A 27,275-nucleotide genomic window follows, 5' to 3' on the forward strand; every position below is an offset into this window, starting at 1 on the left:
GCACTGCCATGCATGTGAAGATGACTCAGGCTCGGCTCCTACCATCCAGAGATTTCCATCTAGCAAGGAGGATCAGGCAGGCACGTGATGATCTATCACACCCCAGAAAGTGAGACGTCCCATTAGAGATTCGGAGAAAACACTGAGGGAGGTCAGAAGGAGGTTTATGGCTGGGTTCCTGTAACAGTTTTTACAGAATAACATATTTTTATACATCTACCTGCGTCTATTGAAAACAACCATCTTGTTCCCCAGTGTTTTCTCACTCACTTTCTCAATTTATCCTACGTGACTTGTGAAGCAGGCAGAGTAGGTAAGATTGTGTTTTCCAGATCACCCAAGTGCAACATAGATGTTGTAAGCGATCTGCGTGGGTCAGGAACACACACAGGCAAGGGAGGAACAAGAACACCCTATCCATCTCAGTAGGCTCCTGCCGCAGAAGTATCGAGAGCAGAGGGCACACATGACGAAGTTCTATCATTGCATACGACATCCGGCAGGTGTAACGAAGCCGAGCAGTTTGTGTTTACACGAGCAGGACGCCGGCAGCCGCTCAAGGTTCTGGAGGGGGAATATGGCCCAATGACAGTCTTCCATTCCCACTTCTCCTCAAGTCTCGCCTGTAACACCCTCCATCCCTAGGCCTGTCCAAACCATAACCATCCCTTAAGGCTCACCCCAAACGTTTTCGGCCCGCACCGGTTTTCCCCCCCCATTCTCTCCCGGACAGCGCAGTCCGCCCAGCCAGCACGCTGCTGGGCTCGGGCCGGGAGTTAAATCCCGGCCGACGGCGCGCACTCCTGGGACCTGCACGGCTTGGTAAGGATACCCCGAGTTCTCACACCCCTCCCCAGGAGAGTGGGCCGGCACCGGCCGCCCGCCACCCAGCGGAGCTCACTGCCCGCGAGGAACGAGGGGGCGGGGGAAGGCCGAAGGGACCGAGTCCCAGGGCCACCCGAAGCCGGGGCTAGCGCTCCCACGACTCCGCGGAAAGCGTTTCGTGACATCGTCAACTATTTCCCATCTGGAAAACCGTCGGGGGAAAGTGGTGAAAACGACGCCGGGAGAGCGGTAGTCTCGTGAGCCCAGGGGCCCAAACCCGGGACCCAATCCCTTGGAGAGAAAGAGGGAGGAGGGTGGGGGAGCCATTCGCGGCTCTGGCCGCGGGAAGAACCCGGGGCTGGAAGCCTCGCGAGATCTGGGGTCGGGATCTCGTTGAGTTGCCTAGCGACGGGAGGACGCTCGCGGGCCCCCAGGCTAACCCCCGCTGTAGCCTTAAATCTCCTACCATGGGGGAAGAAGGCGGCGGCCGCAGCTGTGGGACCACTAGGGAGCTGCAGAAGCTGAAGCAGCAGGCGTTGGAGTACTACCGGGAGAACGACGTTCCGCGCAGGCTGGAAGAGCTGCTCAACTCCACCTTCTACCTCCAGCCTGCCGACGTCTACGGGCACCTGGTAGGGACCTGGGACAAGCACCCTCTTGCCTCCAGCCCCTCTCCCCGCTCCCCGCGCTGCGGCAATGCTGTGCGCCTGCGCCGCAGAGTCGCGCATGCGCGTAGCCGCCACGAGGTGGGTGGCAGAGGTTTTGGGGAGAGGTGACCTTGAAGGGAGGATGCCGAGCAGAAACCTGGGGCGAGGGACTCTCGAGAGAGAAAGTGGTGGGCAGGAAGCAGCTAGCGGAAAGTGGACTCTAGGCAGATTTGTAGCTGCGGCGACAGCTCAGAGTCTGGCAGGCTTCCTCCTACTTCTGGGTGGGCCTGCCCAGGCTGCCAGTTGCCTTTTTAAACACAGATCTTAATACTACGTAGTTCAGCTTACCAACCTTCAGCGGCCTCCTTTTGACCACGAGATAAACGCCTTGGCTTTGGCTGGGACTTTGCCTCAGCCTATACCCAGCTGGCCCCCATTGCTTCCAAGTTTCACTTGATTTCAAGCCTCTGCTCCTTGGCATGTGGACCTTTCTCTGCCTGGATGCCCGTCCCCACCTAACCAGCTCCTATCTAAACATCAAATTCAGATCCAAGTCTTGCCCACTTCGCCCTGGACTAATCGTCCTTCAGCGTTCCTGTAGCATTGACTGCGTGTATTGAAACCCTCCCTAGGCAGCCTGTGAGCTGCCATGGAGAGAGAGCAGCGGCCTTTTTATATCACCTTCCTAGCCCCTGTGCCCACCGCGACAGCTGGCACAAACAATAGTCTGAAGCAATGAGCAGTTGAAAGGAAGGCGAGCGTTTTTCACTTCCAGATGCATAAGTACTAACCAACACCTACCTTCTGGAAGGCAGTGTGCTTGGGACTGGTAGGAATTTGCGCTGTGGTGGGGCCATATGACAACGCCCAGCAGATTATGTAAATACTGTGAAGAGGCATGATGTGCTTACAGGGTTCAAAACCAACATTAAAGTGTGTGTGGGGGGGGCGGTACTGAGCTCCTGTGCTATGTGCTTTATATGTTATTTCACTTAATCCTTAGGACCACTGAGGTAAAAATTATGATTCCCATTTTACAAATAAACTGTGGCCCAGTGAATTTAAATTATTTTCCCAAGGGCCACAGTGAATGACAGTGATAAAACCAGCTCTGTACTTAGTAGAGTACATGGTACATAGTACATGGTACGTAGTGGACACTCAAGAACTATTTATGGGATGAATGAGTGAATGCGACTGAATTCCTTTCTCTTTCCACTATCTCTTGCTAGAGGAACTCTTGAAAGTTAACTAGTCTAACTGCCTCATTTTACAAAGACACCAAGCCATTGTCTCATAGCTACTTAGTATAAAAGCTAAGACTGGAAACTTGGAGTCTTGTCCCCAGTGTAATGCTCTTCCTAATCTGTTAGGCAACCAGGACTTTGGTTTGTACAGCTCTCTGGAGCTTATACCTTCGTTAGAGACAAAAGCCACTGATACATAAAATAATTGGACTAAAGGTGATGTGTGCGTGTGGGCTAGACTGAGGGACAGATCACTGTATGCCTATTAAAGGAATTCAGGGATGGGGAAGATCCCTGTAGGCTGTAGCATCTGGGAAAGTTTGGGCTTGGACTTTGAAGGATATTCAGGAATTGAACGGGCAGAAAGGCCACCTCCTTTTCATTTTGTCACTGCCCAGTTTGGGCCATCCTTATTCTCACCTAGTTTCTCTCTCTGTTGAGTCCATCCCACATGGTGTTGCCAGAGCAATGTTCCTAATCTTAAATCTGACCATCATTCTCTCCTGTGGCTCCCCCTTGCATGCTGAGTAAGATCAGACACCTTCCCGGGTGTGATTCATAGTGCTCACCCCTACCTGTAGTAACAGGCTTATCTCCCACTTCCTCCCCCTCTCCCCCATGCAGGCCCACTTAACTATTTCCTAAAGCCTGAAGTTTCCCACTTCCCTCCCCTTTGTTTATCCTATTCCCTCTACCTGAATATCTGCCCTCAACTTCTCCCCCTGGTCTGCCTGTTGAAATACTACACATCCTCCAGTGTTTGGTCCAAATGCCATTTCTTCTATGTTTCTCAGACATATTAGAGGAATTCAGGGATGAGGAAGATCCCTATGGGCAATAGCAATACTATTTATTTCTTCATCATAAAACTTAATGATTGAAAGAGTCTAGGATTGGGAATCAGGCAGATCTGGGTTTCATTCTTAGCGCTGCCATTTAGTAGCTGTAATAGACTGTTACACTGATGGTCTCCAATGAACCACACCACCAGTGTGAACAGTCTTATGTAAGTCCCTCCCACGTTGATTGAGAACTTGGCTGTATGACTTGCTTTGATCAAGAGCACCTTGGCAAGCATGATGCAAACAGGGGCTTGGTAATGCTGGCGTATTGAGGCTTGTACTCTTGGAACACTCCCTCTGGGAAACTAGTCATCATGCTGCGAGGAAGTCCAGTTACCCTGCTGGAGAGAGAGAGAGGTCCTGGCCAATGTGTGACCTCTAGGGCATCCTGTGAGAAAGACAGATGCCCAGCCAGCCCCTAGATGTTCCAACCATCCCAGCTGAGACACTGGACATAAGAGTGAAACCATCTTGGACACTCTGGACCCAGTCAAGCCTCCAGATGACTGCATCTGCATAGGAGACCACAGGCAAGACCAGCCAAAGAATTGGCTGGTTGAGCCCAGCCCAGATTGCAGAATCATGAGCAAATAAATGGCTTAAGCCACTAAGTTTTGGGGTGGTCTGTTACAAAGCAGTAGACAGTTAAAACACTGGCTATGTTATCTTGGACAATTTATTTCTCTGTAACTCAGTTTGCTCATCTGTGGAATGGAGATGATACCACTTACCTTACAGAGCTGTTTTGAGAATTTAATGACATAATGTAAACAAAGAGCCCAGGGATGTGTCTGACATGTATTAATTTATACAAGATTTAATTTATGGAATCCTAAATATGCCAGGCAGTGTGGTATGTGATACAGTGATAAAAAAGACATAGTCAGTCCTTCAAAGTACATATTAAGCACTTAAAAAATGTTAGTTCCCTTCCCCTTCTAACACAATATGTGACACATTGTAGATGCTTGTTGCTTGGTGAACTAAACTCACTGTAATACAGAAAGCATAAGCTAGATAATATGTTTCCTCTCCTAATTCTATCTAAATTCATTTTAGGCACTTAACTTGGTAACATACAAACCATCATCCTTCAAATGCACGGATGGCTTGAAAATTGGTTTTTGCTTTAGTTCTCCTGGAGCACCACCTCTAAGCTAGCAGGTTGTTCATAGGTGTTAGATGATCTGTTATGTAGGTTGAAGTCACTGGATTTTGAACTGCAAGATCAGAGGCCTGGTCTGCTAAATGAAAATAAAGAGCCCAATACTACCTGGTGATGAAGAGGGTGGGGAGGATGTGCCTTCACTTTCCCTTCTTCCTTCTCTCCCAGCTCTTGCTCCTCTGCACAGAAACACCATCTTGAATCTTTAGTCAGGCTCCTTGAGTGGGCTTTCTACCTTGGCTTCATTCTCTTTCTTCCACCTCTTTCTTGGGTCACTTCCAAATGGCTTCTGCTTTTCCACATCAATGGAACTGCTATTACTAAAGTTCCAACAATCCTCTTTGAACACGTAGTTCTATGCATGAACTGATGGTAAGTGAAATACAGCCTCTGCATAAGTCTTCACCGTTAAAATATCAGATGCCTTGCTGGGAGCAATAAAAATTGGCCCACTTAAGGCTTCTTAAGATTGAATGCATCACAATGTTCTAGAGACCAGTTGACTTCAGTACCTTGGACAGAAGGATAGCTTAGGGAATCGAGTATAAGGCCTGCTAAAGAGTGACACAGGGCTTGATTAAGAAATATATGCGAGTTTCTTTGGCGAGTTCAAAAGATAACAAATTGCCCCACGTACCAGAGACTCAGCATCAGGCTATATCCAAATCTCAGTATGTGAGGGCAGGGCAGTTCCCTCAGAACTGGTAGACTAATCCCGGCATGAGCACATTCAGGGAGAGGGTCAGTAGAAACTGAGTAAATGTGAATGAACTTTTAAAGATAAATTCAATGTGGCATTGTAATTTTTCTTTTTTTTGTGTGTTGAAGGCAAACTGCTTTTCTAAACTTGCAAAGCCTCCCACAATATGCAAAGTAGTGGGGAAAAACGTACTGGATGGACTGGGGCTTCCAACCCTACAAGTGGAAATATTCTGCACCATTCAAAATTTTCCCAAGGTAGGAGGCAGCTTAAATGGGTTCTTCACTATGTCCTGGCCCCACTGAATTTATTAGCATTTATTTTCTAAACTGTGGAAAATTATTGTTTTGAAATTCAGTGTTTGTAAAATACACACAAACACATACTATTTGTAGGCATTCATGTACATAAAGCATGAATCATACAATCAACCATGAAGGCTTTATTATGTTTAGGGGTAATATTGGTACAGACATGACATGCTAACCTAAAGATGATCCAAGATGGAGAAAGGAAATGGGGCAAAAATAGTTCTAAAACTCTGACATTATTAATGTGATGAGGTCTATAAATCTACAGATAGGTTTATAGATTCATATGTTTATATATAGATTTACACAGATTTATAGATGTATAGAATGATCTACGTAAAGAAAAAAATTTATTTTTGTAATTTTAATTGCTACATTTTTGTAGCAATTTGTAATGTTTGTTGTTAGAAATAATTTTGCTACAGTCGCTGGGAGGAAAATAATTATAATTAAATCTGTTTGTATCCTTTTAGCTGTTTATTGGAGAGGTAGTGATAAAAATGAAGTTCAACGTGAGGTTTTTATAAGGGTATTTTAACAAGGTAATAATTTTAAATTCAGTTCCCATAAGTTGGTTTCCACAGTGTTTCAACAGCTATAAAAATATCTCAAAGAAAATTACATATTCTCATTTTCCCTGTGAAATTGGTGATGAAATGTGATGCACATTAAAAGCTAGATACATTCAATGTCCTATTTTCTGCGAGAGGTAGGGAATGTAGAACACATTTATATTGTCTTCAGAACATATGTTCTGTGGTGATCGCGACTCACTTCGAAGTCCACGAGAACGATTTACCCGAGCTGGTTGAAGCAGAGGGAGCGGAAAGGTTGGAAGCTGTCAGCACTGCTGTGCGGTGGGTCAACGAAACCATTGCCGAGGAGCTTCGGGGCATGGCACCCTCCAACCAGGCTGAGGTGGATCAGGTGCTCAGGTAAATCTTCCACTTTGAAATGAAGGTGTCCAGTATAAATATATATCTCTTTTCTTTCCATTTCACCTGCCAATAAAATGGGTCTGCCATCTCTATAGGGTACAGTCGGGAAGCCAATTAAGAAGCATAGGCCAAAGCAGCAAAAATTAGCATAAAATATTGTTTTTCTTCGAAAAACTCTGTCCTTAAAATTTTACTGTAAGGCTATATAAGGCCTTTCAGCCTCTATCCATAGAGCTTTCCTAGGAGTCAGTAAAAAGTTTCTCAGGGAAAGGATTAAGTTGAGAATCCCATGATGTCTTTTCCCTCTCCCTGCCTCCACATATGCCCACCTTGAGCATCTCATGTCCTTTATATAGTCACCATGGGTGATGCTTATATTCTGTCCTCCAGACACAACCAAGTCTTCCATGCCTTGTCCATAGATTGACTCTAAAATGTGAAAACCAAGGAAGAGTTTACTGGGGCTGTGTGAGAACTGTTCAATGCTCAACCAAGTATGGGTTAGCGTTCCTTTTTCTTTTGTGTGGGTCCAATGCCACAACCCTCTTGGCCAGACTAAGGTCAATGGGACTGTCTTTCTCTAAGCTTCGTCACTTCCTTAATTGTGCATAACATCACATTTTAGTTTGCTTCAGAGTTGGATCATAACCTTTGTAAAAAACTGTTTTGAATAGTTTTTGGTTTTCTTAAGAGTTTCTGAATGCTATTCCACTTATTCCTTTTTGTGTGTGTGTGTCTTATATGCTATTATCATATCCTTAGTTGTTTTCCCAAGCTCTCAGCCATACCTTCTATTCTATTGCATTCCTTTTTTCCTGGAGCTTCCCCACCTAGACCTCCCATCTGACTGGTTCCTCTCTAGGCCCTCTAGGATGTCATAAGACATCCCTTCATTGTTCTCCCTTTTCCTGGATCCCACATCTTCCTCTTTCTTGACTTGTTGTATTACATCCTTTAAAAGTAAGGATGAGAAGGGGTATGTGGGATGTAGAGTTTTTGAGTTCTTACAGGTGTGGAAATGTCCGCACTTTGCCCTCAGGGTTGACAGTTGCGCTGAGTACAGAATTCTCATTTAAAATCAATTTCTTTCAGAACTTTAAAGGCATTGCCCCACCAGCATCTGGATGATTAATAAGTCTAATGCAAATCTGATTCCCATGTATTTGTTTTTTGTTTGCTTATTTTTTGTCTGTGGAAGCCTTTAGCCTCTTTTTATTCTGGGGACCTGAAATTTTATGTTGATGTACATAAGTGGGATTTCCCAAGTTTTTTTCTGACTATTTATTTTAAGCTCCCCCCACAAAAAAAAAAAAAAAAAAAAAAGAAAACGAAGTCCTGCACATAGTGCCATATGTTTCACTGTCTATTCTTGGCTCATTTTTCTTCTGATGGTCATTTATTCAAAAAGAAAATCCAATAGCCCTTAATCAAATTATAACTTCAAATTTTGCTTTAAAAATATGAACAGTGCTCAACTAATTTAAAAACTAAGCACCTGAAATCTGTATACATTTATTTCCAGGCCAAAAGTAATTTCAGTTCTTGAATACTGTTTTATAACAGCATCACTTTTTGGCCTAGGAAATTGAAGCTGATTTGTTCTTAAGTAGCTAAAAAGCAGAGTTAATTACTGAAACAGATTGAGGTCAGCACTAAAACATGACCAAAATTACGAGTGCTATTTCTAAATATCCCGTTGGAAAGCCATATTTTCTTGTCATTAAGGACATTCTTTGAAAATAAAGTACAAGAAGATAAGGAGAGAAAGGAATTTGAGAAGAGTCTGGGAGACTCAACAGTGCCTACACCTTCACCTCTGATATCACCACCACCTCCCCCACCTCCAGCTAAAAAAAACGGACAAAGGCAAGGTCAGTGGCTGATCGTCGTGCAGAACCATTGGTGACACGTGTGAGGAAGAAAGGCTGACTGCCCTTCCGAGTTCGAGTCTCTTGCTGCAGACCTAGGTTGGGCTCTCTCCAGGTACCATCCATCCTCCAGGCCACTTCCTGACTTGAAGCTACTGTGTTGGGCAGGCAGGGTTTTACCCCATCCCACCCTCCATTTTTATTTGTAAGATAAAAATATTTCTTACCCAGAGGTGAGCGCTTATTAAACAAAAGTGCACTGAACAGTGGCAATGCCAGGGACGGGGAAGAGGAGGGTGGCGTGGGGGACCTTTAACTGCCCCTCACAATTTCTATTAGCTCATCAAAAAGCCACTCCATATTTTAAAGATTAATGATATCCTTTCATACGGATAATAACATTTTCTCAGTCCTATGTAACATATTAATAAAAATTTTCTTTGAAAAACTTTGCTATTTTAAATCAAATAATCAAAGGTATCACGGCACTTTGCTCCAAGCCTTCCAACATATTGCTAACCTCAGCTCCTCCAGTACGTTAATTCCTGAGCTGCTGCTAGAATTGTAACAGTGGTTTGTATGTCTGTCCAACTAGAACATGCTCCTTGAGGGCATGAATCATGGCTCGTTAAATTTAGCACTGCCAGTGCCTAGCACAATGCCAGGCACAAACTACACACCCAATAAGTGTGGGTTCCATTGAATAAGAAAGCACCAGAACTAGAAAGGGATCATAGAGACCACGGAGACAAGGTCTCTTATTTCCAATTCAGATGCTGAGGCCCAGAGAGGGGAGGAGAGTTGCCCAAGGCAAAAGAATCATGTTAGACTAATCTTCTCTTAGAAGGATGGAGATGGCCACTGTTGAATTACAGGTAGAGACCACCAATGGATGTTCATTTGGCAGTTGCTTTTGACTGATAGAACTTGGCACTTAAGAAGAGGGAAGAAGTAGGAGGGAACAGTTAATTTGCTAAACGTTTATTACGTGCTAGGTACTTACATATCTTATTCACTTATCCTACCTACCTGCCCCAGGTCAGCGGCTGTAGGGAAGGAGAGGACAGGAGGGACACTAGAGATTTGAGATGGACTCTGTGGTACCTGATCAGACTGGGAGGCTGAGAACCTATGAGAGCGAGAGATGAATAGGACTCTGGGTGGATGGTTGGATCTGAAAGGCATTTCTAATAGCAAAAGGCATCGATCTGGGGTTCGCAAGAAAGATAACTAGTTAGATATATGCATGAAGAGATGTGCAACAGAAAGTTGGGTATGGAGGAGCTATGGTGGAATATAGAAAAACAACGGATTTGGAATTCAAAAACTGTCCAAACCCTCTCTTATTCCCTTTCTGTTAGATATTGGGCAAGTCTTTTAACTACTCTCTCAGCCCTAGTTTACTTATATGTGAATGTGGGATAGCAATATCTGCCCCATATGATTGTTGGAGGAGTTCATATTGAGTGTCCTAAAATTTCTTAAAGAGGCAAAATCCATGGCTAAGGATTATTTGAACATTAGAGAGTAGTAAGTGAAATCAAACAGAAACTTCTTGGGAATTGAGGTGGAGAATATGTTCTTCCTACCCTCAGTTTTCAACCTTTCCTTATGTTGGGCCTTCACATCTGTAAGTAAAGCATTAGAAAATATAGTTTTATTATAAGTCAGACTTCCTAGAAAGGAATCTTTTGTCAATATTTTTCCCTCCAGGGAAGAAGGATACTCTTACAGAGAAACCTATTGTACCTCCAGATCCTGTGGAACCCGTACTCTGTGGCAGCATGGCCATAGGGGCTGTGTCACTAGCTGTTGCCAAAACTAGTGCCATTCTGGGCAATAATCCTCTCTACTTAAATATTTCATTACTGAAGCACCATCAGGTTAGTGTCCACCATATTCCATACAAGGACCCATTAGTATCTCAATATGAATGAAACCTGTTTCTCGTTTCCCCTTGTTTTTCCCCTATTTCAGGAACAGCCAACAAAGCTAACGATACCTTTGCTGATGGTCTCTCTGGTCAGCTGTGGGAAGTCATCGCCTGGGAAGCTGAATTTAATGAAAGAAGTGATTTGTATACCCCATCCTGAATTAACAGCTAAACAAGTACCTGACATTATCTCAAACTGCTTTTTCTAAAAAAATACTCCATCATCAATAAGTTTTGAGTGTAGGTCCCCTAAGGCTTATGACACCAAGGGAGGGGGAATTAAAAATAAAATGAGAAGGGGCCAGCCTGGTGGTATAGTGGTTAAGTTCACACGCTCTGCTTCGGCAGCCCGGGGTTCTCAGGTTTGGATCCTGGGTACGGACCTACACACCACTCATCAAGCCATGCTGTAGCGGTGTCCCACATATGAAATAGAGGAAGGTTGGCACAGATGTTAGCTCAGTGACAGTCTTCCTCAAGCAAAAACAGGAGGATTGACAACGGATGTTAGCTTAGGGCCAATCTTCCTCACGCACACAAATATATATATATAAAATGAGAAAAACATTTTAGGAAATCATGAAAGTGGGGAGAAAGCAAGACCTCAAACAAAAGGGAACACATTTAGAACCCCTCAGATCTCTGGTTCATTGCAGCACTGACTCACACTAGTGACTCACAGAGAAGCCATGGGCGAGTAACTCTGCAGGCCTTGACTGTGCTAGAAGGTTGTTGTCTGAGGGAGCTGAGAGATCATTATTTACTGGTCTGTGCACTATGGCAGCAACAAGAGGAAGCTGGCACTTTCCTGGCAGCTTGTACTGTTAAGTAAGAACTCCAGGGCCTAGCAGATTGCCTGGCACTTAAGAGAGGTTTAGTGCATGTTTATGGAATATGGAATGAAGGAATCCTAAGTCACATCCTTACTACTCAGAGGAGTGCTAGTGTCTATATTGTTCTTCAGTGGCCTGGATGAGTCAATACACCTCTTTCAAACTTCATGAAATATTCTACCAGTTAGGCGTTAGGGAGAACTCAATGTTCATGTTCTATAGTGGATGTTTTCAGAAAAGTACAGGAATCTCCATGCCCTCTGGGATATCATTGAGTGATATTTGATCTAAGCTAGTGGAAATCATTATTTTTTTTTAAATCTCAAGATGATTTCTATACAATACAGAATTCTTTTTTAAAGAGAATAATCATCTCACAATTTATCAATTATGGAAGAGTAGGATTTAGATCTGGCTCACCATCTGTCAGATCATGTTCAGATCCTGGTGCCAGGATCTTTCCTGTAGTTAATATCTGTTGTGCTATTTGGGTACCACAGCATTTGGCATGCTATTCTTTGTCTTCGTATGCAGATCCCACCATCATCGGAATATACTTTTCTACTTTTTAAGTGACAATGGATTTATACTAATTCAAACACTATCCTGCAGAATCCCTTGGTGACCTGTGATATGTACTGCAGGAAGGTTGGTCAAGAGACCGTGAAAGAGAATGAAAGTAACTTGATGCAACCAACTGAACCAGTCAGTTCTGAACAATGAAGAGAGTATACTGAGGAAGAAGAGCCTCTCATTCATATTCAACCAAATAAAAATTTAGGGCTGAAGATTAACATTTAATCTTCTGATTTTGTAGACCATATCATCCATTAACCAGGATGCTTTATCAGGGACCCTACAAATATTCTGAGCTAGAAATAGCCATTTGTGGTGTAAGTTTTATATTTAAAATTTCTAGACTGCGGTTGTGGAAGATCATGGTTATTCTACTTACAGGGTGTGGAGATGCTTCTGGAAATACAGAAACATATTAACAAAACAATCGAAATGGTATGTAAAGAGGATCTATGGTATCTAATTATGCTTATACTCCTTCTAATATCCAAATTATAGTCCATAATGGAATTAAATCAACATTGTTGTTATTGGTATGGAAAAATGTATTAATTCACTTTGGGTTTCCCATATGAGCTGAGCTTATGCATTCCCTCATTGGCTATGGATCCAGTTTCTAATGTTACTTAACAATCTCTTGTTGATTTCTAAGGCAGCTGGCTCTGTGCTAAGATCATCCCTTAGGATTTGCAAAGAAAGAAAAGACTTGGCCCCTAGGATCGGAGAGGCAGTTTGCTGGAATGGTTAAGGCACAGATTCTTGTGCTTGCTTAGAAGCCTGGTGTTGGGCCAACAAGCGCCCTTGGCCGAGCAGCCCTCGAGGGGGATGTCACAGAGGCAGCTGCATGAATCACCGTTTGTTCCATCGTATTCTAACTGGGGTACTGCACAGTGAGATGGTAGGGCTGAGGCCAGGAGAGGGACCCAATCCTTTTCTCTGGGCTTTAAAAATATATATATATATATATATATATACTTTCATCTTGGAATAATATTGCATTACAGAAGAGTTGCAGAGATAGTACAGAGGGGTATCTCAAATACCCCTCACCCAGTTCCCTCAGTGTTAACATGATACATTACCATGGTATGTTTGTCAAAACTAAGAAACCAAAATGGTACATTACTAACAGCTAAACTCCAGATTTTATTCACATTTCACTGGTTTTTACACTAATGTCCTTTTTTCTGTTCCAGGATCCAATCCAGGATCCCACATTCATTTAGCTTGAGGCTTTTAAGCTACATGATTCGGAAGCACTAGTCCTTTCCCCAGTAGGACGGGGGCTGAGACACAGTAGCAGTGTGACGTGGAGGAACCTTGGCTCCAATGCTATCTTGCTAGCACAGAGTCTGTGACTGCAGGCAGGAAGTACCAGCTCCTCCCTGTTGTGTTGTGGGGGACGGCTGGGTCCCAAGCCCTACAGTTGATCAGAATTGCTCTAAGCACCAGCCTGGAGCCAGTTTCTTTGGTGCTTTTCAGGAGGCCAGTTTCTTTTGGGTGACCAGCCTGCTGAGACTCAGACTGGGACAAGTTAACCCTGACCTTGCACTCTGCTTTGCCCCTTACCAGCTGTGCAACCTTGGGCCAAGTACCTAAGCGGAGAGCTTCACATCTCTCATTTATAAAATGGGTACGATAAACACCCATCGTGGGGAGATTGTGAGGAGTAAACGAGTTGAATATATGCAACATGCTCAGAGCAGGAGCTGGCACAGCAGTGAGCAATACATAGTGGTGGTGATTGTCAGAACAGGTGGAGGAAATCCAGCTTAGAATATTAGGAAATTCAGGATATTTGAGCTTTCAAATGTTTTATTGATTTTTTGATTATACAAGTAGCTCATGAATGTTCTTGTGAAAATTCAAATACTAGTAGAGCTAATCACCCACCCCCACGAATGCCCTACCCCTCACTGACTCTCCCCCCCAGTCCCAGTCACTTCTCTAGAGGTAACCACCATTAAAAATGTAGCATGTGGCCTTCCAGCCTTTCTTTTGTATTTATACACATAGACAGACAGACAGACATGCACACACACACACACACAAATATGTAGCATGTTTTATGTTTAAAATAACGTAAAAATTCTGCACAACTCCTTCCACAAACTGCTTTATTTCTTTGCCCTTTTTATTGAAGTGTTTATCTTTTACTGACATCTAGGAATTCTTTATAGAATAAAGGCTTCAATCCTTTCTATATGTTATACATATTTTCCTCTATCGTGTTGCCTACCTTTTAACTGTATTTTATGGAGTCACAGGGATTGTTTTCTTTTTAAATTTTGACTTAGTAAAATATATCAATCTGTTCTTTTAAGGCAGTGGTTCTTAACGAGGAGTTATTTTGCCCAGGCAACATCTGACAATGCCTGGAGACATTCTGGGTTGTCCCAGCTTGGAGGAAGGGGCTCTACTGGCATCGAGTAAGCAGAGATCAGGGATGCTGCTAAACATCCCACAATGTACAAGGCAGCCCTCCACAGCAAAGGATTATGCAGCCCAAAGTAGCAACAGTGCCAGGGCTGGAAACCCTGCTTGAACACTTTTGCCTTTTGCTCTCAGCCTTCTTCAGGAAGGCCATGCTCCCTCGGCTCTGGGCCACGCATGCACTTCTCTTTTTGACATTCCCATGTACCTCCAAGTATCAGCCTCTTCCGAGTCCCCTTCCCTGACTCTTTTTTTTTTGGTGAGGAATATCGGCCCTGAGCTAACATCCGCCAATCCTCCTTTTTTTTTTTTTTTCTTTTTGCTGAGGAAGACTGGCCCTGGGCTAACATCCATGCCCATCTTCCTCTACTTTATATGGGACGCCGCCACAGCATGGCTTGACAAGCAGTGTGTCGGTGGGTGCCCGGGATCCCAACCGGCGAACCCCAGACCGCTGCAGCGGAGCGCGCGCACTTAACCGCTTGTGCCACGGGGCCGGCCCTTCCCTGACTCTTATACAAGAAGTCCCCTTGCTCTGCTCCCCCATCACACCCATCTCTCCTGGTTGTAACCCAAACCATTGCCTCACTGGACCGCAGCTCCCTGACGCACTGCCATGTTTGTCTCCTTCACCACCGTCTCTCTCCTGCCTGGCCTATCGAGTTGCTTCCTGAGTATGTTGTTTTTGCCAGGGGATAGAAAGTTCAGCTGACTCCATAGTGCAGAGAAGCAGGACGGCTGTATTTGCATATACTTGAGTGTGAGCCACGCTGATACTTGACCAACACGCCCCAGCTTACAGCACCAGTAAACGCTGTGCATTCAAGTGCAGCTTTAAAAGGCTAAATCCTTGCCACAGTGTGATATCAATACCCCCAAATCGTGGGTCCTGGAAATTACCAATACTCTTTGAAAATTATCTTTGCTTTTAACGTCAAGTGACATTATACATACCAGATTCATCAGTTAAATCTGACCTTCGGCTGTTTCCAAAAGTCAGATCTACCCTGCAGGAGAAAGTGTTTGTGCCTTGAGAATATTCAAAACAATATGTTGAGCCTATAAAAGCAGATCCCACAATGCTGTTATTTCTTAACAGCAAGGAGGGACTTTGTATGAGTGAATAAGACTTTATGTATATGAGTGGAAATGTATGAATATGTATATCCATACCTCATATATAGGATTGGAGACAGAATGTAAGGATGATCTAAAGGGAACATGTGCCTGAATTTGAGAAATAGTTTGGGGTTTATAAAAGTAGGGAGTGGCTGGCATGGTTCCTGTGTGTGTGTGTGTGTGCGCGCGCGCATGCACACGTGTGTGCGTGTGATTCACAGTGTGACTGGCGAGGCCCCAGAGCAATGGACAGGCCAGAGGACTTGAAGCTCTGCTTGCTGCCAGACATGTCCAAAAATCCCAAGTGACGTGTGTTTATCTTCTGTCCCACAGCCCCCTCCTCTAAAAGCAGAGATGAAAAAAGGGCTTAATGGAGGCAAAAGAGGTCAAGTAAGTATATTTATTTGTTTACCACATTTCTTATGACATAATTCACTTATATATTCCCTGCGCCTTTTCCCCTCCCATAGTCATTTTGCTCCAGGACCAGGGCTAATGCAAATGGAAATTAGACTGCGCTTCAAGAGCACTAAACCAGGCAACCCCTGGAGCTGGAATGTCCTTCTGCCCATGCCTCTCTGGCAACAGGCTGCTTGGCCATCACGGCCAGCAGTTGTCTGGCCAGCTGAAATCTCAGAGGGCTTGGAGAAGCATTTATGGGTAATCGGATTCCATTGGAAACCCTATAGGTGAAGTGTTGGGGAAGGTGGATCTCTCTAATAACTAGCTGAAAGGCACAGAGGAGGTTTTAGATTTTAATTTTACTACTGCCAAAGAGAGAAAGAAAAGGCACAGAAAGAGAGCCATTCCTTTCATCTGGTCCCCGAAAGGGAGTGCAGCACTATTTCAGACCAACCATGCCAGAGCTCAGATTTTGCTGGGAGAGTCAGGCAAACAGTTCTTGTGAAAACTGGCCACACTGGCTGTGAGAACCTCAGGAGACCAGCGGAAGAAACTTGATCAATCACTTTGGTGATTGTTGGTGCTCTGACAGATACACCTAATGTATGCCTGAACTTTCAACAATATAGTCAGAACAACCAATAACAGCTGTGGAGATAATGCGAATGGGTGTGGGTTGCTCACATGTGCAGTATTTGCTCAGTAAGCCTGCAATCACTAGCCCCACCCTGATGCCAGGGACTCGAGTCTGCTGAAGTCATCAGCAAGAGGGGCCAGTAAAGGAAAGAGAGGACTTGCTAAAGATAAAAAAATTAAGTTCCTCCTCAACATTGGGAACAAGAAAAAAAATGTGTGAATAAAAACAGTAAGTAAAATACTTGACAGTTGTACATGTTGGAGCACGACACTCCAACGTCAGAACTTGTAAGAGAAGCAGGGTATGGTGAACAAAGAAGCAAATCTCAGTGCTGTTCCCTTCATTCCAGCAGGTGGTCGCATGTGTTCTGAGAAACTTAGGCCAGGACCAGCCCTTCCTGAGATTAGCTATACTACTCCTTTTTTTTTCTTTCCCTGTCAGAAACAGGTTAGATAATAGATTCTAGAGAGGCAGCCACATCAGAGTGAGAGGCATGGACTCTGGAGCTAAACTGCGTGGATTAAAATCTGTTCCAAGTTCCTTAACTTCTTCTAAAAAGGGGATAATAATAGTACCTGCTTCATGGCATTGATGTAAGGAATAAATTGATTTACTTTACATGAAGTGCTTCGAACAGTCCCTGGCATTTAGTAAGTACCAAATAAGTGATGCTTTTATGATGTAGAAGACTCTGTAACAAAACTCCTCAAGTGATACACAAAAATTTCCCCAGCTATTCCTTTGCCAAATAAAAGGTTCCTCTCATTGACATTAATAATGTTGGATGTTCTTACTCACTAGTGCTATCACTGGGAAAAACAGAATATTTATACCTAGGTTCATGTTAGCTCTTGAGTTTGATACACACACACACACACACACAGACACACACACCCCTTATGCTCTCAGAATTACTGATATTGCTTCAACTATGTTATAATCACAAAGTGGCCATTTATGACAAGGGCACATCAAGGCTGACCTTGTAATAGAGGCATATGGCTGCCTTTCCCTGGGATCGTTTGGGTCCCCAAATCCTCTTCCACTGAAATCCCTCCTCAGTGCAGCATCCTTTTAGCTGAAGTCTTCAATCTTTTTTAAAATAAAACCTTCTCTGAAGGAGAGTTACATTTTTACTTTTAACAGTTATATTTGTCTAAAGGACAATGGAACATAGGAAAGAGCAGGTTTGGAGGATGAGGGCAGAGTCAGGGACAGGCAGGACAGACGTTTACAGAGACAGCCTGGAGATTCACCAACCTGGTGGCTGTGTCTCATGTTAGCCCACGTACAATGGCAGAGCCGATAAAGAGAGAACGTAGGGACACTAAAGAGAGAAAAGTGTGTTCCCAGGTCAAACTTGAAAACCTTGGGAGTAAGACAATTACTCCCAGATACTGCAGGGCAGTCATATGCCCAAAGGTCATGCAGAGATGAGTCCTAGAAGTAGGATTAATGGAGAATCAGAGGACCAAATCTTCGGAGAGCTGTGTCTTTTTATAAACTGTGCCTACTACAGGAAGCTCCAAGAACCTGAATGTGCTATATTTACATGCATCATTTTCTTTTGATCTTGCAGCAGCAGATCACTGGCAAGATGTCCCATCTTGGCTGTTTAACCATTAATTATGACACCATAGAGCAGCCACTGCTCCTAATACAAGGAATCTGTGCGAACCTGGGGCTAGAAATGGGAACAGATCTGCATCTAGCCATCAACTGTGCTGCACATGAGTTGATGGACTATGTAAGTTTCCACTCCAGAACATTTACTTTTTGTTGAGGTCTCATTATTTTTAAATTAGAACTCAAAAGAAGAGCTTATCTGTATATTTTCCAAACAGATCCTTTTTTTTAAATTAATTTTGTGTGAGGGGTCCAAATATAAATGGAGTTGAGAGAGTCGTTAGCTAATGATCAGAGAACAACATAACCATATAATTTTAAAAATTAACAAAAAACATCATAATTATATATAGAAATTCAGTAATAAAAATGACTAAAATGAGTTGCTTACATTGCAATCATGACAGCTACTGAAACAATTTAACGACTGGTATGTTCTGCCAAGTACAATCATCTGGTTGGTAAATGCTGAATTTGTCAAGCTTGCAAAGTGGATTAGTTTTAACTATGACTTGATAAGCCCTCCTAGACACCTGGTTCTCAGAGTTTCTGCTGTGACTCACTTTTTAAATATAAAAATATTTCTAGGTTATTGAAGTTTATGGAGAATATGTTTTTATCCAGTTAAGCCCATCACAGTGTTACCCACAGCCTGGGTTAGGAGGACAGAGCTTCAGGGATGAAACTTCACCTGGGGACCACACCACCTGGAGAGAGTTATTTAAAAGAGACTACAAAACAGGTTCATTACAAAATGTTGCAGTCCTCACTTCCTTGGGATAATGCATCAGCAATTAATCCTTAAACTTGGGGAATTCGTATGTTAGGAAAGCTATTAGAAGTTGTCTGTCCTATACACATACTTCCCATTTTCAAATACACAGATGCTGAGTTTAAGTTTTACAAAATGCGCAGCATATTGACATGCATTTATGGTGACTTGGTAATTAATGTCAAATTAGGGGACATGACCAAATAAGATTCCGCTTACATTTGCAATTCTAACTTTTAACTTCAAAGGAAGTTTTGAACAGTCTATAAGAACCCTAAGTTTCAGTTGATTTCTAAAACTTCTTTTACTTTTCTAAAAACTAAGTGCATAAAGAAATGTTTAATGTAATTGCCTATTCTTTACATAATGATTGGTTCCTAGGCATACCATTAAGAAAAATAATTGCATGTTTTCATCAGCAACATATACCAAGAACTATGACTATCCTGACTGCTAGTGCTAACTAGAATGGGTATTTATTGCTTATATTCAGTAAAAGGTATTAGCTTGATAGCAGAAAATTATTACAATAATTTCAGTTCAAAGTCATTAGCATTTCCTTACTGACAAGATAGGATTTTTAAAGCTGTGCACTATAGAAACTAAAAGTTCTTGCTGCCTTTTTTTTGTGCGTGTGAGGAAGGTCAGCCCTGAGCTGACATCCATGCTAATCCTCCTCTTTTTGCTGAGGAAGACTGGCTCTGAACTAACATCTATTGCCAATCCTCCTTTTTTTTTCCCCCAAAGCCCCAGTAGATAGTTGTATGTCATAGTTGCACATCCTTCTAGTTGCTGTATGTGGGACGCAGCCTCAGCGAGGCCGGAGCAGCGGTGCGTCGGTGCGCGCCCCGGATCCAAACCTGGCCGGCAGCAGCGGAGTGCGCGCACTTAACCACTAAGCCACGGGGCCGGCCCCCTTGCTGCTTTTTAATGTGAAAAAAGTATAAAATCTTTTCAATTATGGACTTCTTAGGAATCTGCTTAATTCCAATGGAATGCATTCTATTAGTAGCAGCAGCAGCAGGAACATATTAGCAAACCAACCACTGTTCCATTCACCTCTCCCCTAGTACCTAAATATCCCAGGTGCCATCCCGGAACACAGACGTGGAAGTAGGAGGGCTGTGTTGTGCAGAGAGACCACACTAATCCTTTGTCCCTGATTACTTCTATATTTAATGACTTAAGGGCTTTCCAGACTTCAAATGAATGGCATTGCACTAGAATTCTACTTTCAAGACAACATTGTTACTATTAGAACTTGCGTGCTACCTGAGAAAGAAATGCCTTCACATAGTCACTTTACATTTCATATTGGTTGTTAGTATCTTAAAAGCCTAGCCCTGATTTCAAATTTTAAAATATCCACAGTAGAGGAAATAAGCTGTTTGTTCACTGTGAGTTGAAAGATAGGTGGTTCTAGTGAATGGGCAGGTGGCGTTGCTATTCTGTTTTTTTTATGAGTTTAATGTTATTGCCCATCTACCCAAGCAGCCAGGTATCTGGCACCACATCATAAACTTAAGAAGTTATTCCCCTCCTACTCTGTACTCATTTTTTGTGTGGAGAAGGCTTCATCTGAAGTCAGTGGGAAGAGCTCTATGGGGCATCCAGAGGAATGGTGACTTGATTTCCCCAGGTTAATATTTAACAGATATTTAAGTCTATAAGAAAGTCTATTTAAAGTAGAATGCACAGATTTCTCATGTGAATGTGGCCTGAAAAAAATCTGTTTACAATATTTTATATGAAATGAATGAAAATGAATTTGAATCACATCTTTAACATTCGAGGAATTCATCATTTATCCTTTATTTTAATATCTTCCTTACACTTATCAGAGTAGGGGAAAGTATGAAGTGATGATGGGAACACACAAAAATGCAGCGGAGATGGTTGACCTGTATGTGGATCTGATCAACAAGTTCCCTTCAATTATTGCCTTAATTGATCCTTTCAGGAAAGAGGTAACAGGATTCACCTTGAATTTTATAATAAAACACAGAATAAAATCTCATTCTTTTGGATCTGTCATTTGAAATGTGTTGTAATTTGGTCTGGGGCTGAGTTGCTTTATTTCGGCATTTATGAGAAAGGGCACTTACTAAGCAAATGAATAGCAGAAACACAATTGCATAGGAGTGTGCCTGTCTACAGAATGAAACGAGCTATTCCCAAGCACTTCAGGAGTACCTGTGTATTTACAAGCAACCTAACTGATGGAAGGCGAGCCTGCTGTGCTGGCTGGTGCTTCAATAGGTTAATCACATATCATTTTCAAGTGCTCATGGAAACAGGACTTCAACTAGGCCAAATGTTTCTTAACCTAAATCCAGTGACTACACATGCATAAAAGTAACAAAGCCATATTTTTAAAAGGTTTGAGATATTAAGGTTTTTTGATCTATTCAAACTAACACATCTGACAAGGGTTGTTTGTGTGTCACACAAGACCATCTCTCTTCTAATCCACTTGAACTCCAAAACATAAATTCTTGATATTTATGAATTTGAGAACCATCAGATACACTGAACAGATATCCTCTTTCTTTGAGATAACTCTGGAATTTTGGGGACAAGAAGAGTGCTGGATCTCATTTGGAGGCCCAGGGTCTCGCGGTCCCATCTTTCCTGTCACAGCCTGTGCTACATACATCCCAGCGCTCGCGGAAGACCCCGACTGAGCTGTACTTCAGTCTTGCCAGACCCGTCTTCTGGTGCTTGGCCTGAGGCTCTGACCACAGCTGTTTCTAATGTGATAAGACTCACCTGTGTATATACACCACCTCTTCTTTATCCATTCGTCCCTTGATGGGCACTTAGGTTGCTTCCAAGTCTTGGTATATATACACAATGGAATACTGCTCAGCCATAAGAAACGATGAAATCCAGCCATTTGTGACAACATGGATGGACATTGAGGGTATAATGCAAAGTGAAATAAGTCAGAGGGAGAAGGTCAAATACCGTATGATTTCCTTCATTAAGTAGTAGATAATAACAATAATAATCAAACACACAGAGACAGAGATTGGATTGGTGGTTACCAGAGGGGAAGGGGGGAGGGAGGAGGGTGAAAGGGATAATTCAGTACGTGTGTGGTGATGGGTTGTAATTAGTATTTTGGTGGTGAACACGATGTAATCTATGCAGAAATAGAAGTATAATGATGTACACCTGAAATTTACAATGTTATAAACCAATGTTACTGCAATAAACAAAAAATTTAAAAAAAAACACAGATTCACCTGTATGGTGTTCTAATGGAATAGGTTGAAATCAGGTACAATGGCTGGCAAGACTTCGATTATTATTATTTAAGTAATAAGCATTTCATTTCATATGGTGGTCTCGACAATAAAAAATAAGGATATTGAGAATGAGGGCCTAGAGCCTTTGCAGGCTCATTTCTTTCGGTTGTCTTTTTACGAGCAATAACAGTAAAATCTTTTAACCAGCTAGTCTTTAGCAGCATTATGGATAAGACAGCAGGTGGGAATGGCCTGGGTTTGAAGGACTTCAGAATCAATGTGGAGACTAGCATTTAATGTGTATTAACATTTTATTCATTAGATCTTTAAGCTCAAAGTTAATCACTTTAAGTTTCCGTTCCATGAAGCTTGTTAATTTGTGTGGCTGCGGTACAGGCATCATTCAGCCACGGATGCAAAAGAAAACTGTTTTGTGTATCTCAGAAAAGTGTGTAACTTTGATTAAGTGCTATATGATTCCTGCTGTTTTGTGATTATGTTCAATACATTATAATGATCAATTCTTAAATATTTACCCAGGACTCTGAACAGTGGGACAGCATCTATAACGCTCTTGGTTCCAAGTGTTACATAATTGCAGGGACTGCATCCAAAAGCATTTCTAAACTTCTAGAGGATGGAAACATCAGCAACCCCAAATCCAGTGGGCTGATCATAAAACATACAAATCAAACTACGATGTCTGACTTGGTGGAAATAACCAATCTTACTGACAGTGAGTAAAAGTATAGATCTGAAAGACTTGTAATGAACTTAACTTGGTTATACAAGAAGCAAAAAATATGCGGTATATCAGTTAATAAACAGCATGGAATAAATCTTGGAAGAAAAAATTCCAATGATCCACGAGAGATTTGGTGCTGAAAAATGAAATGCACCTTACTGATTCACTTCACAGTGTTCCAACCACAGCCCCAGTCCAGGTCATCCCCAGTGAGGGCTACCAAAGGTGTGGCCAAGGCCACTGCCTTATCAGCTTCACATGACACTACAGTGATCTCACTTGCCCACACTGGCTTTTTGTTACTTCCTCAAAAGTTTCAAACTCTTTACCACCTTGTGGCATTTGAACTTGCTGTTCCTTCAGCCTAGAATGCTTTGCCCTGTACTGTTTACTTGGCTAAATAACTCCTGATCCTTCAGGTCTTCTTGCCTTAAATGAAGCCTCTTCAGATATATATGCCTTCCCTGACTTCCTCCACCCCTGACTGGTTGCTTTGGACCCTCCTCATAGCATATTTTCTCATACCTGTATTTTCTCTTTGTAGTCGTACTGGCCACAATTACTTGTTGACTAGCCTGTGAACACCCATGAGTTCATGGGAGTCTCGTTCACTTATGCACAGTGCCTGAAACATGAATATCATGAGTAGGTCTCAGGAACTAGGCAGAAGGCTAGTCACAGACCTGGAGCAGGACTCAGAGCCAGACTGGCAGCCAGGGGCCTGGGCTGGTGCCAGAGGATGGAAGGAAATGCCTTAGTCCCTTGGCCTGCAGACTGCCCCAGTCTAGGGCCCAGGCAGGGCTGACCTGTAGGGAGCAGATGGGAGGCCCCACCCTAGCCTTTCCTCCTGGGCCTACCCCTCAGCAGTCTGTCATTCACTTCAGATTGCTGCTGTAGCTCCTGCCCCTAAAACACAAACACTGTCACTATAGGAAGAACTTCGGCTTGCACTTTGCAGACTTTGGCAAATTTCAAGGGGTTTTGAGATCCTCCAGTCATTTATTAAATACTATCAACACTGCTCTTCTCATAAGTAAACATTCAGAATGACAGATTCCTTTGAATAAAATTCTACACGATGAATTGTGAAATCCATTATTTAGGCATATAAACTCCCATATGATGTTCTTGCACTTACCGTGTATTTTGACTCAAAGACGCACATTTTTCTACATCGAACATGGAGAAATTGCATCATGTCTTACAGCTGTGGTCTTAGAAATGTGTCAGTCTAATTTAAGCATTTTCCCTCTATAGTGGTAATAGTGGTGCATCTTACAATTTATGGTATCCTAAATGTGATGAAACAAGCCATCCATTTAGTATTTAGCATCCAAGTGACTGGAAAGGGGTAAAGAGATAAAACCAGGGTAATAAAAAGGCAAATGTTTAGGTTAGAATTCTTAGATGGTCAAACAATTGACTCTTCATAGGAAAGTTTTAAATCTCTAGGAAATTTTAAATTTTGATCCCCGAGGCTCACATATAGCTGATTGTTTCTGTACCATCTAAAACTGAAAAGAATTCCTCTGCTCATAGGTAAGAAGCACATCGCCATCTTTGGAAGTACAGAAAGAGAGTCGTGTGATGACAGCCTTGTCGATCTGGTAAGTGCTGCAAGCTGGTCAACTGCGAACTGCCAAAACACTGCTTTTATCAAGAACTGGTATTTCAGAGAAATGCAGTCTTCAGCGGAGAAAGTCATGTAACCTTTTATGAAATAGACTTGCTTCCTCCCAGACGGTTACCTTTTGCAAAGAGCTAATCTTTGAACTTTTATGAAGAAGAAAAATGAAGTCCTAGAAAAATGATGAGCACACTGAAATGACTGGGCTGTGCACCTGCAATCTTACCTTCTAAAATGAAGTGAGCAAGGCGGAAGGTTCTTAGATAAAATCGGCATAAAATCGTTCTTAGATAAAATCACTAGTTTACGTGACTAGTAAAGCGTCGAATGTATAGTCACACTCTCCCTCTTCCTTTTGACACTCTCAGCTTGTAAACAGCCTCTTTGGTAAAGATAAAATACTAAGTTATATGAGAAAAACCAAAACAGCAAAGGGTCACAGTGTCCTGACTCCCTCAAGAATTGTTTTTAGTTTAGCAAATATGGCTTCCTTATTTAAAACACATTGTTTTTCTTCCCCTTAAGGCTGTTGGACTTGGTGTCCGGTTTATCAAGTTGGGAGGTCTTTCTCGCGGCGAACGGGTGACTAAGTACAACCGCCTTTTCACTATAGAGGAAGAACTTGTCCAGAATGGAACACTGGGTATGCGCTGCTTTCTTGCTTTGTTTTCACTTCGCCATGAATAAGAGAACAAAGATTGAAGAAGGGGAATAGAAGTCCCCTGGCAGGAGGGCAGGGGAATCCAAAGACCATAGATAAGCGCTGACAAAACTAGGATGGCATTTGCCACAATGCATATTGTTGTCTTAATGGATTATCTATTTACCTGAATGTTTACAGCTCTCGCCCTTCTTGATGAATAGGCTGCGTGATGCTTTTCAATAGATTTAATTCATTGGAATCTCCAAGCCTACCTTTTGTTATGGTCCAAATTATACTTAAGGTTTCTCTGCACAGCCCATGCAAGTTAAAAGGCAGATGTTTTCCTGAGGTTCTTGGAAACAACTCGCTTAACTTGACAAGTAGGCAGCATGTTAATTTTAATGTTGTACCTTAGAAAGGCTATGGTCTCAAGAGAAATGAACCATTTATGAAATCAAACCTTTGTAAATCAAATTTGTACAATTTACAAAAAATTGTAAAAAAATCAAATAAATCAAACCTAGAAGCACCTTCTGTACTGGCTAACTGGAGAGAAACACCCCAAATATGCATTTTTACTCTTTATATTACTGACTGTGATGGCCGAAAGTAGGTACATAGCACGAGGAGACATTTAGAGACCACTAGTTCCTGTCTTTGAATTCTAGAACTATTTTGTATTCTAGAAGAAATGAATTGATACACTGAAAAAAAAGTGTTAAGTAGTGCTGACAATTAAAATATGAAATTTTCTTGGATGCTATAAATGAAATCTATTACATGAGACATGTATTATAGAATGTATGGTGGAGCATACCATTCATTGGATAGGAAAGCAAGGAAGCAGTCCTACTTTGTGACTCAATATATGCATTAAAAAAGTGACAAATGGAAATTGTGATTATAAATGTCATGTTTAACATATGTAATGATCTTGAAACACAATCTAAGATTCATAGAAGAAAGATATAATTGGGAGACTATTTCTAAGGCACGTAAGAGGCAGTCAAAAGTTCGTGTTTAGTGTGTAACACAAGGGCTTGTTTTTTCAAATAGGTAAAATTATACTGTTCCTACATATCGCCTGATTATTTTTTTATGTCATCCTAACTTGTGGAAGCCTTCGGTTCCTTAAATGACCTATCACATTTCCAGCCAGACTTCACCACAAGGGAAACAGCTGCTTCAAGGCATCAAAAAGGACTCTAGTGACCGGAGGCCCAGCCCCTTCCTGGTGACAGTGCCAGCCTCTGAGCATTCCGGAATGGATTAACAGATTAATGAGAATTTCTCTGATATTGGCAGTGCTCAATAAATGTTAAGGGGACCAAAGATTGGAAAAACAATCTCTCCACTCAGAGACTGAGTAGGAAATCTTGGAAAAATCTCAGCCATTAAAACACTGTCACTGCCTCCATGGACCTAACTGGAATGGTCAAAGTCTGCAGTCCTTTTCCTTGGAAGAGTAGAGGCAGTGGTTTGCGTTCAGGGAGAGTATTGGCCTTTCCTCTAGTTCATCTTCTTCCTCTTATCCTTTTCTGCCAAGCCTCTGCCCAAAGTCCACTGCATATCAAATGTTCCAGAATGTTGTATAAGGTACAATGCAAACTGAACAAACAACTGTATTCACAGTTAATGTATAACCAAAGTCAAGCCCAGTTTAAAATGGTTCTAGAATCCTTTCTAATGGTGACGTGACACCCCTGGACAGTTCTGAAGATGATTTCCTTTAAATTGTGTAACAAATAACGTCAAAATTGGCACCATTGGATTAGACAGTAAGCTTTATTGTTGTTTTTTAATAGGTTTCAAGGAAGAACACATTTTTTCCTTGAATGAGGAAGCTGAAAAGGCCACTGAGGCACTTGAGGCTGTGGCCACCACGGCTGGTGAGCTGCCTGAGCCCCCAGAGCCCATCTTCCCCACAGAAGTAGAAGAACCAGCCAAAACATGAGCATCTTCTGGATCGGGCTGTCCACACCCAGTTTATAGCCACATCATTAGTATTATTAGACTGCTAGATCTGAAATATGTCTTCATACTGGTTTTGCTCTAAAACTTCACTGTCTTTTTATTAATTTCACTGTTTAGTAAAATACTTATAGTAATTTTGCCTGAAATTATTCCTGTGAACT

General features: G+C 42.4%; 2 protein-coding genes across 6 annotated transcripts in view; one reads left to right on the top strand and one right to left on the bottom strand.

Annotated features, from left to right (window-relative positions):
• The window catches only part of HSPA12A (heat shock protein family A (Hsp70) member 12A), a 163,875-nt gene extending 162,393 nt beyond the window's left edge, over window positions 1–1,482 (bottom strand). For both annotated transcript variants that reach the window (XM_087432670.1, XM_087432671.1), the window contains exon 1: window positions 1,292–1,482. In XM_087432670.1, coding sequence (XP_087288796.1) covers window positions 1,292–1,294 — 3 coding nt within the window. In that variant the 5' untranslated portion in view covers window positions 1,295–1,482. The remainder of the gene's footprint in view (window positions 1–1,291) is intronic.
• Window positions 1,218–27,248, top strand: ENO4 (enolase 4). Of its 4 annotated transcripts, none has more exons than XM_087432672.1 (14): window positions 1,218–1,571; window positions 5,555–5,683; window positions 6,482–6,672; window positions 8,401–8,546; window positions 10,257–10,426; window positions 10,521–10,652; window positions 12,267–12,320; window positions 15,771–15,827; window positions 18,056–18,223; window positions 20,716–20,841; window positions 22,666–22,861; window positions 24,410–24,477; window positions 25,023–25,140; window positions 26,946–27,248. In XM_087432672.1, exons 1-14 carry the CDS (start codon window positions 1,293–1,295, stop codon window positions 27,092–27,094), a joined length of 1,983 nt encoding a protein of 660 aa, XP_087288798.1. In that variant the 5' UTR covers window positions 1,218–1,292; the 3' UTR covers window positions 27,095–27,248. The 4 variants fall into 4 exon arrangements, with proteins under 4 accessions (XP_087288798.1, XP_087288800.1, XP_087288801.1 ...); XM_004428176.3 differs by having other exon boundaries at window positions 1,230–1,457; XM_087432674.1 differs by lacking the exon at window positions 10,521–10,652 and having other exon boundaries at window positions 1,220–1,571.
• The last annotated feature ends 27 nt before the right edge of the window (window positions 27,249–27,275 follow it).

This window comes from Ceratotherium simum, chromosome 6 (genome assembly GCF_057802395.1).
Source record: "Ceratotherium simum simum isolate JZ-2026a chromosome 6, ASM5780239v1, whole genome shotgun sequence".
Taxonomy (NCBI): Eukaryota; Metazoa; Chordata; class Mammalia; order Perissodactyla; family Rhinocerotidae; genus Ceratotherium; species Ceratotherium simum.

Excerpts from the sequence above, each read along its gene's own strand:
- ENO4 (XM_087432672.1), top strand. The coding sequence starts at position 1,293 with ATGGGGGAAGAAGGCGGCGGCCGCAGCTGTGGGACCACTAGGGAGCTG. Across the intron at positions 15,828-18,055 it reads ATGGAGGCAAAAGAGGTCAA|CAGCAGATCACTGGCAAGAT; the intron begins GTAAGTATATTT and ends TTGATCTTGCAG. Across the intron at positions 22,862-24,409 it reads AATAACCAATCTTACTGACA|GTAAGAAGCACATCGCCATC; the intron begins GTGAGTAAAAGT and ends CTCTGCTCATAG.